The 11,285-nt window shown below is 50.7% G+C and overlaps 1 protein-coding gene across 5 annotated transcripts in view; it reads left to right on the top strand.

Annotated features, from left to right (window-relative positions):
- Ccdc187 (coiled-coil domain containing 187) overlaps positions 1-11,285 on the top strand; it is a 21,913-nt gene that overhangs the window by 8,580 nt on the left and 2,048 nt on the right. Inside the window, exons 5-10 of one of the 5 annotated variants that reach the window (XM_031369409.1) lie at positions 2,987-3,103; positions 3,571-4,712; positions 5,114-5,208; positions 8,471-8,540; positions 8,691-9,051; positions 9,360-9,531. In XM_031369409.1, coding sequence (XP_031225269.1) covers positions 2,987-3,103; positions 3,571-4,712; positions 5,114-5,208; positions 8,471-8,540; positions 8,691-9,051; positions 9,360-9,531 — 1,957 coding nt within the window. Of the gene's footprint in view, positions 1-2,986; positions 3,104-3,570; positions 4,713-5,113; positions 5,209-8,470; positions 8,541-8,690; positions 9,052-9,314; positions 9,532-11,285 lie in introns of all 5 variants that reach the window. The other 4 variants (XM_031369408.1, XM_031369407.1, XM_031369410.1 and 1 more) reach the window with 4 other exon arrangements.

Raw genomic sequence — 11,285 nt, 5'->3', positions numbered from 1 at the left:
GACCAGGCTGGCCTCGAACTCAGAAATCCACCTGCCTGTGCCTCCCAAGTGCTGGGATTAAAGGCATGCACCACCACCACCCAGCGAAAATTTGTTTTTTTAAATAACAAAACCAGCATGTCTCTATAAAAGCAGGAAACTTGTTGCGTGTAGTAAAATCATGGCAGGTCACAAAATGCACTGATCTTGAGTCTAGCTGCGGTGTTTGAGGTGTGTTGGAGTTGTGTGGCATGATGGTGTGTACAGTGTGTCTGCTGTGTGTCCAGAACTAAGGCAGCTGTGAATCTTCATGATGTAACATGGGTGAGCAGGGACAGACATCTTCATGCAACATTTGAGTTTCTATTGATTCCAGCTTGTTGTGTGTTCCCATATGGGATCAAGACTTACAGTTTAAGAAGCTGGGGCTCTGGAAGGTAGAGACAAGTGGATTTCTGAGTTCCAGGCCAGCCTGGTCTACAGAGTGAGTTCCAGGACAGTCAAGACTACACAGAGAAACCCTGTCTCGAAAAAAAAAAAAAAAAAAAAGAAGTTGGGGCTCAAGCCTGGCAGTGGTGGTTCACACCTTTGATCCCAACACTTGGGAGGCAGAGGAAGGCAGATCTCTGAGTTTGAGGCCAGCTTAGTCTACAGAGTGAGTTCTAGGACAGCTAGGACTACACAGAAATCCTGTCTTAAAAAACAAACAAAAAACCTAAACCCCAAAACCAACCAACCAAACAATAAAATAGAGGGAGCAGCTGGGGTCCAGAGAAAGCACGGCCTGTCTCCACAGAGGGCCTGGCTGGATGCTCCCCATCTTCTTCCCAGGAAAGGAGGTTAAGGCCTGGAACATTGGGGTGGCTTGGAGCAGTTCACCCAGCAGAGTTTCTTCAGACTATGCAGCATAGGGCTTTGTTTTTCTTTGGCCTGGATAGGTGAATGTTTTACAAATGTCATGATTTAACTATTTTTTAAATTGTTTTAAAATTTAAAAAATATTTATTTTTAAGTTTTATGTATATGTATTCTGCCTACATACATGTAGATGCACCTCTTGCATGCCTGATGCCTGAGGAGGCCAGAAGAGACTGTCAAATTCTTGGGGGCTGCAGTTAAAGGCATTGTGAGCTGCTGTGGATGCTGGGATCAAAGCTGGGACTCTGGAAGAGCAGCCAGTGCGTTTTAACCATTGAGCAATCTCTCTAGTCCCCAATGGCTAAATTTTCTAAACTATGGTGGATTGCTATTTGATTCACAACTGTTAGGTCGGGGAGAGGGGAGGGAGGAAGGAGGAGGGAGGAGAAGGACTTGACTCAGGTAGCCTGCCCACAGGGGTCAGTGCTCTGGAAAGTCTGACCTGTGATGTGTTGCCCATAGGGCACAGGGCAAGTCCTAGCTTAGTCTACATGGATGATCCCAGCCTGGGTGGTTGTTGCCTGGAGCAGGGGTGGGTAGAGTGACTTGAAGCACACAGCGTAATCTCAGTTTTGCAGAACTGACTGGACACATGGTCACAGTCTGTGCCTGTGATCATGTTTGGGTGAGAACCTGTGTGTGGATGTGCGTGTGTTCCCATGTGAGTGTACCAAGCATGTGTATATGGTTGCCTGCATGCATTTGAGTGTATCCTCATGTATTAGAGGTCATATCTGTGAGCATGCGAATATGCAAGCATGTGTGCTAATGTGAATGATTGTATGTAAATATATGTGTGGGCCTGTGTGGGAGCCTGTGAGTGTGTAGATACATATGAGCCTGGGTGAATGTGTGAGTGTGTACAAACACATGAATGTGTGAATCTGTGTAAGCATTGTGGTAGCCTGTGTGAACGCTGTGAACTTACTCTGCACTGTGGATGGGGCAGAGTGTTTGCCTTACAAGGTGGCCTTCTAGAAGGAATTGCATAAACTATACATGAATATACTTGAAAGCAAAGGCATGATGGGAACGCCCTGGGACGTCCACATTTTCTCTGCAGGATGAACATTCTATGCTCTGCCACATCCATAGTTTGCAGTAAGTTCACAGCTTGTTTGGTTTGGTTTGGTTTGGTTTGGTTTGGTTTTCAAGACAGAGTTTCTGTGTAACAGAGTCCTGGCTGTCCTGGACTCGCTTTGTAGATCAAGCTGGTCCCAAACTCTCAGAGATCCATTTGCCTCTGCCTCCAGAGTGCTGGGATTAAAGGTGTGTGCCATCACACCTGGTCAGTTCACAGCTCTTCTACACAGGCCTTTATAGAGGGTGGAACCCGTGTGAGCCTGTGAGCGTATGTGAGTCTGTGTGGAACTGAGCATTATGGCTTGCGAGTGTGTAAGAATGAACCTTGTGAACATGTGGGAATGAGTATGTGAGTGTAAGTGTAAGGCCTGCCTCCTGTCTTTGTGGGGCTTTGTGACTGGGGTTGTCTTGATGGCCAGTCAGTGTCGGCATTGGATGCAATTTGAGATTATGAAGTAAAACCTTGAACAATCATGTTTACCACGTGACAGTGTGTGTTAAGGGAAGCTTGGCTGTCCTGCTCACCATTAGGCAGTATAAACTTGTCTTTTATCCTGATCTCACTGCTATGACTCCAACAAGCTTCAGGGCACATTAATCTCTCTGCTAAGGTGTGTGGTCATGACATTGCTGGCTGTTGTGGCCCCAGTGTAAGCCCGTGACTGAGTGGCCAGCTACAAGTGTCATCTGGGGCTGTGACCTTATCCTTATTCCTGGTCACGTGTAGGCTGTGTGCATGGGCTTGTGTTGAGTGGCCTACAGGTAGACCTGTTGGGGCAAGGTTTTATATCACTTCTATTGAGCAGGATCCTGGGGCTTCATCGTCACACTGAGATGCACCATGCTGGCTAGTGACTAAACAATTGGCTTTGTTCCCACAGAGGTTTGGATATGAGGGGTTTCCCTGTGGGTCCTTGCTGGGTATGCCAAGCTGTCTCCAGAATTGGTATGACCCCTTGCCAGCTGTCTGAGAGCCATGGGTCCTGCTGTGTGTTTTCTATTTAAGATTCTGAGTTGGCTGGTGTGTACGCCTGGCGGAAAGGACAAGCCCTTGTGAGGCGGTTGCTTGGCCCCCCTCCTACCCTCTCCCGGCTTCAGAGCAAGGTCCCTGCCATGGAACTAGGTACCTCATGCCTCAGCCTTGGCCTGGTCTATTTTGCTGTGGCACTAGTGGGTGGGCACAGAGGACATTCTTTGCTGCCTGGGAGGGTGGTAGCTGGGTAGCCTCTTTTGAGGTGTCCCTCAGAGATGGAAATTTGGGTATAATTATCTTTACAAACCTGAAGAGAGAGGCTCTTCTCAGCTTTGGTCTTTTGTGAGGAGAGCAGATGGGAATGGCCACTCCTGTGGCAGACACCCATCACCCCTCCATGTGCACTACATTAATACATATGGAACAGGGAGCTCACTCAAAACCAGCTCCTGTCCTCCTTTGTGTGCTGATCGTGAGGACTGAGGCTGAGGGGGGATTTGTGGGGCTGAGGCCAGGGCTTCCCTAGTCACCCCATGCTGTCCCCTGAATGGAGGAGCATGTCTGTTCTTTCCTCCAGCCCACAGACTCCAACAGCCCTTCGTTGCCTGTCTTTGCAGGCTCTGACAGGAAAGCAGCAACCGCTGTTGAGCCCTCACCTGCCCACACCTGGTTGTGTAAACCCACGTCTGCCCACAATGACCAGCAGGTTTCCAAGCAGACACCCAGCCCGGCTCTCCATGATCAGTCAGTAACTATCCAAGGTGCCATGGAGACCCTGCAAGACCTGCGCCAGCAAATCCAGGCTGGTCTGGAGCTTACCAAGAGCCCCAGAGTGGCCAGGAAGCTCTCACCATCGAAACCAAAGCCACAGAACCTGGCAGGGAAGAGGCATCAGGGACCCCAAAGCCCTCAGGACATGCAGGGCTCCTCAAAGACTGCTTGGACTCTGACAGAAGGGAAGAGCTCATCCTTGCACAGAGCTGGGGACTTGCACAGCCAGCAACACTGGAAGAAAGCCTTGGCTGAGCAAGAGTCTTGTCCACAGAGGACCTGGACAGGACAGGGACAAGACACCTCTTTCCTCAGGCCTGGAAGCACCCCAGAAAAACCAAGTTCCTTCTCTCAGAAGCCCTGGAGTGCCCTGGCTTGGCACACCTACCCACAGAGGGCCTGGGAAGCTCAGGGCCAGGACATCTCTGTCCAGAAGTCTGGGAGCCCCCTTAAAAAGCCAAGCCCCTTCTCACAGCGGCCCTGGAGTGCCATGGCTGGCCAGGCTTATTCAGCTTGTGAAGATTGGGAGGTTTTTGAGCCCAGTCCATGGCACTCTATGAGTAGGCCACATTCTGCTTTTCAGGACCCCTGGAGTAATTCTTTTGTGCAGAGGTCTAATCCCTACAGCAAGAGCAAAAGTACTGTCCCTTCTCCCTCAAAAGTCAAGGCAGCTTGGCCAGAGCCAGCCCAAGACTTCCTGCAAAGCAAACTAGCAAAGGAACAGGACACATCCTGTCCAAGGCCACGGGGGTCTCTGGGCCAGCAACATAGCTCTGAGTCCTTACGTGACTTCATGCGTCAGAAGGCTCAGGTCCGACGGCAGCAGGCCATGGAGCAGAAGGCCTTGGCTGCACACACGCTGGAGCTGCGGAATCAGAGGCTGCAGGAGGTATACCGGAAGCAACGAGAGGCTGTCCTTGGCAAGGCCGTCCCTGTGGTCTCCCAGAGGAGCCCTGGCATCGTCACCTTTGTTCCCATGCAGTCTGGGGTATGTGCTGGGTGGGTGACATGAAGAAGATCCCATAGGTGGGATCTGGGTGCCACTGAGGCCAGAGGTAGACATGGCATTGGTTCTAGGCAGCTTGCAGGCATTTACCTGAGACAGAGACCATGCTAGGGCAAAGATGATAGCATGGGGCGCCTTTGTCCCTGGCTGGGGTGGTGACAATGTTGGGGAATGTCCCTAGCTGAACTTGGTTTCTCTTTGGGTTTTGGTGGGGGAGCTCCTGCACACTGCACAGGTAGACAGGGCTATAGGGACCCATTTGCCTCTTCACCCCTAATTCTTTGAAATGCTCTGAGAGTCTAGCTTGAAGCCCTTGGTGGGGGCTGGAGTCCAGCTCTGGACTGAAATGTGGCTGTGGGTCTTATGTGTCCTCTCTGCTTTAGGGCACAGAAGCCCCTGGGAGTCTGGGATCACCACTGCGGAAGTGGAGCAAAGTGACATCTGGCATGGTGCTTGGGGACCAAGAGGCTCCAGACAGGTGGGTGGGGAGGCAAGGATACCCTTCCTGGGCCGAAACACAGGAGCTCAGAGTGGAGGGGGGAAGATTAAAACTTGGGGTTCTCTGACATTGCCCATGACGACGTGGCTCCTTGGGGTCATTGTTTTCTACTGGTCACGGCACCCCAGTGCTTACAGGGAAGAGACACGATTTCGCTGAAGTGAGAACATCACTTTGTATAGGCCAGGATTGATCTCAAACATTGATTCTGACAAAATATTCACCTTGGTTGTTTGAGTGAGGGTGTGTCATTGGGGCCATTGGCTTGCTGATTTCAGTGGAGGTGTGATGCTGTCCTGTGTGCTTGGCCTGTGTTTTGAAGTTTACAGTCATGGTGAGAGGCTGCTCTTTTTCTGCGAGGGCCTCACTTCTTGGGGACCCTCTGTGGGTCTCTGAGGATGGCATACTGTCTCTGGAGAGCCCCTTGCAGGCATGACTATGTCCCCAGGTTTCTAGGTATTCTTCCTTCCATTTGCAGGGGCTGAGGCTATGCAGAGAGCAGGTGGCAGGTGGGTCCCAGCCACAGAGCCCGGCTTGCCACCCTCTCACGCAGGCCTTTTTCCTGGGATCTGAAGTTTTCAAAACATCAGCTTTCAGGGTTTTGGTTTCAACATTCAGAATTTTAATACTTCAGGATCAGGGTTTTTAGACTTCGAGGAATTTACTCTTTGGGGATTTCAACATTTGGCATTATGATTGGCCCTGAGTACCAGGGAAAGAACTCGACCTAGGTGTCTAGTTCCTAATCCATTACCTCCTGCCCCACGTGCTTTCATCACATCAGGCCCAGCAAGGGGAACACAGAGCCCCACTCCAAGGGGGATGTGTGGTGTTCGTGTGCGCTGTCTCTATGGAATTCTTTGAAGAATTTGCATGCTCTTCGCCACTGTGGCTTCTCCACCTTCCACCCCCCCAGCAATGTGTGGGCTCTGATTCCTTCACATGCCCTTCTTTTCTTCCTCCTTTCTTCCCTCTCATCCCCTCCCCTTACCACCAGAACAGGACATCTCCTCCCTCCCCCACCTTTTGGTCTTGCCAGCCACTCCCTGACTTGGCTTCATACTGCTCCCCTGCTAAGGTACTCATGGCCAGTAGAGAAAGGAGGAGGCACAAAGCTGGGATTGGCAGATCCTCTCAAAATGTTGCTTCCCGAAATGTTCTGCCTTAGGCTCACTGGGGACATTTCTGAATATATTTTTGGTATTGGCATGGGGAAGAACTTGAACTAACCTCCTTGGTGCTTGTTCCTGCCCCTCTATATATCCCATTAGCCCTCTCCTCTCTCCCTCCTCCTTCCTTCTGACTCCTTCCCCTAACCCCCTTCCTTCCTTGCATAGTTGGTACCTGACTGTAGCCTGAGGTTTCATGTCATGTCTGAAGGGCAGCCCTAGTTCCTGTATCTGGGAACTTCTAGCTCCAAACAGAAGGACTCAGGTCCAGTCAGTTCCACACCCATGAGTAGTCCTGGCTCTTCTAGCTCCCTATAGTGTTGGACAGGGTGTCCCATCACTGTGGAAAACTGTAGACCTCTCTCCCTTCACTGAATCCTGGCCCTTTTTTTATTTCCACTTTTTAAAACTATGCTAAAATGCACATAACATTTACAACGATAACCATTTTTTAAATCCTCGATCCATCTGGATTTTGTTTTAAGTTTTTGCTGAGCTGATACATAAAAACATAAAAATTGTACATATGGATAGATGGGGTGCATGTGGTGTTTGATACACGCACACATTGCATGATATTTAAATTCATTTAAATGCATCCGTCTCCAAACATTTATCATTTCTGTATGATAGAACATATTCAACATCCTTTCTAAATTTTTGGTGTTTTACAGTATATTTTATTAAGGGTGGTGAGAATAACTCCAGCTAGAGGCCAGTTGGTCAGCTTCTCCCCACTGGTGTCTCACACTCTCGCCTCTTGTCTTTTGTGTTGGGTTTGAACACAGTCAGAGCTTCATGTGTGTTAGGTAAGCCCTCTACCGTTGAGCTACATCCCTAGCTTTTGGTTTTGACATGTATTTATTTATGGATAGGATCTTACTATGCCCTGCCTGGTTTCAAACTTCCAAAGATCTATCTGCCTGTGTCTCCTGAGTACTAGTATTAAAGGTGTTTGCCCACTTTCTAGCCTTAAAACCAAAAGCAAAACAAACAAAAACCAGCCTTTTATTTTGAGACAGTCTCACTAAGTTGCCCAGGCAGACATTAAACTTGTGATCTTCCTGACTCAGCTTCCTAAGAAGCTGGTCTTCTCAGGCCGATGCCAGCACCTAGCTTCATTTTTGTTGGTTGGAATAGGTTTTTATTGTTGTTTGTTTGGAAACAAGATCATAGCTGGCCTAGAACTCACAGAGATATACCTGCCTCTGCTTCCCAAATGCTAGGTGGGACTTAGGGCATGCAGCCATACAGCAGGAATTTGCTCTATTTTTAATGCAAGGGTCTCACTGTGTAGTTTTACATTAACAGTGCTCTGACTTCAGCTTCCTGGGTGCTGAGATTGCAGACATACACCCCAATGCCTGGCCTAATGCATGGCCTCAGTTCCAAGTACTGTGCAGTCATCCCCACCATCTTCCCTCAGAGTCTTCTCTTCCCAAATGGATCCTCTGTTCCCCTTAACACCAAGCCGGAAGCCCCTGTCAGTCCCTGCATTGTCTGTCTGTCTGGATCAGATGGCTCAGATGAACTCAGGGATGTGGAATGCTGTCACATGTGTCCTTGTCACTGGATGTCTCTGAGGCTCACCCCTGGGGTAGCAGGTACCATTCTCTCTGTGCTTACATATGAGAAGCATCCCACTGTGTGGGTGGGCCTCGTGTTGCTGCTCCATCCTCTGTTTTGCCTTGTCGGTTGCTGTGAGGATGCTATGCAGACATCTGTTCATATCTAATACTTTTACCCATACTGGAACATGTGGTAATTTGGTGTTTGGTATTTGAGGACTTGTCCAGAACTGCAGCTTCTGCCATTTCTGCTAGCCTTTTTCCATGCCATGCCTACACTCTGTCCTCGTTCTACTGAGCCATGTGTGGTCTGCTATATGATGTCCCAGCCCTGACGTCTGGTCTGTGGTCAACACTGACTCTGTCACAGATGTGCGCATTGCCTCTCCTTGCTTCACTTGTGTACTTTGTACACACTGCTCAACACCATGTTGCTGGGGCTGGCACCCAACCACTCTCTCATGCTGCTGGGGCTGGGGCCTAGTCACTCTCCTTTCCCTACAGCTTCTGTCTATGTTTGAACAAACCATGGAACCGCGCTGAGACCCAGGATACTGGACGCCCCCCGGAAGGCGTGAGTGGTGCCCCTCTGCTACCATCTACTGCTTCCTCCCCTGACCCCATGAAGTGCCAGGTCCTGCCCGGGATGGGGGTGGGGCTGTGCATCTACCTGGATCCCCAGAACACTGAGCATCTGGGCCCATGGGGCCTCCTGCACTTCTAGTACAAGCAAGCCCGGCTGCAGGCACTGGAGACCATGGCTGAGGTCCTCAAGCAGCGTGTTGACATCCTAACCACCAAGCTGCATAAGCCGACGTCTCCTGACACAGCTGATGACCTGGCCTCCGATGTGCTGCACCTGCGCCCCAGCACGACACCTGCCACCCCCACACTCGTTCCTCCCTCTTACCTCAGAACTTTAATGTCTAAAGAGGGCAGGGAAACTCACCAGGACTTGGTGGATATGCAGACCGAGCCCCTTCTCCTCAGCACCTGCTTCCAGGATGGTGAGACGCTACCATGGAGCCCCAGCTGGGAGCTGCCGAATCCAAACCTGGGGACCCACATTGAGAGCCAGCCCCAAGGTAGGGCTGGGCAGTGGGTGTCACGCCTGTTGGATGACCCTTGGCCTAGGAGCAACAGGGCCCCATTCAGTTTCCTGTCTGGAGAGCATTGCCCAGACAATGGGGGTGGTGACAATAGATGGTGCTCCCTGAATGACATACAGCACAGGCCATAGCTGTCTCATCCTGTGTTAGGGACAGGGAGGCTCTTCCTGAAACCAGCTGCCTACCTGCCTACCTGCCCCAAGGGGCAAGAAGTTCAGCAAGGCTTCCATGCCCTCCAGGTCCTGCTTCTAGCATCCCTGCCTCAGTGTCTCCATGCTCTGCAGGTCCTGCTTCTAGCACCCCTGCCTCAGTGTCTCAGGTCGTCCCTCACACTCAGCCTTGCCCTCCTGGCTCATCAAGTCATGGGGCCCTTTCCAAGGGAGCCACAGAGGGGCTGGAGAAGAAGCTGCAGAGAGAGATGGCTAGCCTCCAGGCCCTCGGTGCCTGCATGAGGAGGTAAGTCCAGTTTGCTGTGTTATGGCCTTTAGGTCTGCCTCTGAGTCCTCTGTGGAGAGTCTTGGTGTTAGCCTAGAGGCCACGCCAGGAATCTGGGTGCATTGGGTTGGGAGGGACACAGCCCCAAGATGTGCCATAGGCTCTACTGTTTCTGGCACTGGCCCATTTCATGCATCTAGTTTGCCTCTGACCTGAACCCCTCACCAGGCAGGGAGACACTCCTTTGTGGTGGCCCATAGGCCTTAAGAAATCCATTTGTCTTAGCTTTTCCTCATTGGTTGGTAGCATGCTGAGTTATCTAAGGACCTTGAAATAGGGTTCACCATCCCATGTCGAGTTCACAGGACTTAGGACCTATGTACCTTCTTTTTTGTTTGTTTGTTTTTTTCAAGACAGGGTTTCTCTGTGTAGCCCTGGCTGTCCTGGAACTCACTCTGTAGACCAGGCTAGCCTCGAACTCAGAAATCCACCTGTCTCTGCCTCCCAAGTGCTGGGATTAAAGGCGTGCACCATGTGCCCGGCCTTTGTACTTTCTTCTGACCTTGGTCTCCAACCCTGACTTTAGCCTTTTCTGGTGCAGTCCACACATGCTTGTGATGTCCCTTCTGAGGTTTTTATGACCCTCATTGTGCCCTCACGCCCATCTCACCGTGTTTCCTTCCTTCTCTCAGGCAGGCCCATGTTGCCCCCACCACATCCAACTTTTAGTGGCCCCCACTGAATCCCCCGAGGGGGCAGGATCAGGGAGGCTTTTGGGCTGTAGGAACTCTGCAGAACCTCAGCAGTTGCCCGCCAGAAAGCTAAGGATTTTCTCTATCTGCAGCCATGGTTCCTGTCCTCTCCAGGACTGAAAATTTCCTCTGCCTTCACTGGGATAACCCCTGACCTCAGTGTGGGCCCCATGCACTGGGACTATGCCTCACTGCTAACCACAGCCTGAGCTGTCTTCTATTTGGCATCTGGTTAGTTGTCTTAGAAGAGGAGAGGCTGTGTAAGGATGTGAGAGGATGCCACATCCTCAGAGCCGGGAGAACAGGCTGTGAAGGAGGCTGTGGTTAAGATGGCGGAAGCCAAAGGGTGGCTGCTGCTCCACACCTGGCCCAGCCATGGAGGAGGGAATCTATGTCAAATCTCAGTTCTGTCTGCTTGCCTTGAGCAAACTCATGCTTCCTTCCTTCCCCAGTGCATCCACTTAAAGTACAAGGTGATGTGACATCTACAGTCTCTACCCCTTTTCCTTCTGGAGCTGGGAAACTTCTTTCCAGATGCCTTCCCATGCACTAGGGAACCCACACCTAATGAACTTCTTGACTTTAGAAGGTGTTTTAGACTTTAGACTTGGTGTTTCCTGGATGGTGAGGCCCGTGTTGTCACTGATTCACAACGGCCAGTAGGGTGCAGCATTGTGTCGGGATTTTCCTCTGCTAATTCTGTAACCCCACTCCAACAAGGACTGTTCCAGATTTTTGGGAGGGTTAATTTCAGTATCCCAGGCTCTTAGATGGACAGGCTCAGTGACCCTAAGGTCCCAGACCCAGGTCAGAAGCTCCTGGCCCCAACATTCCTGACATAGCTACACAGGGGTGGTGGCCTGGCTTCCCCTCCAGGGGTGTCCAACTTGTTGGAATTTCTCGGCCATTTTATCATCTATATAGTTTATACTAACATGAACAGAGGTTTCCTTTATTTTTTTCTGAGACAGGGTTTCTCTGTGTAGTCCTGGCTGTCCTGGAACTCACTCTGTAGACCAGGCT

This window comes from Mastomys coucha, unplaced genomic scaffold (assembly GCF_008632895.1).
Source record: "Mastomys coucha isolate ucsf_1 unplaced genomic scaffold, UCSF_Mcou_1 pScaffold15, whole genome shotgun sequence".
Classification (NCBI taxonomy): domain Eukaryota; kingdom Metazoa; phylum Chordata; class Mammalia; order Rodentia; family Muridae; genus Mastomys; species Mastomys coucha.
This window is presented reverse-complemented; position numbering and strand designations above follow the sequence as displayed.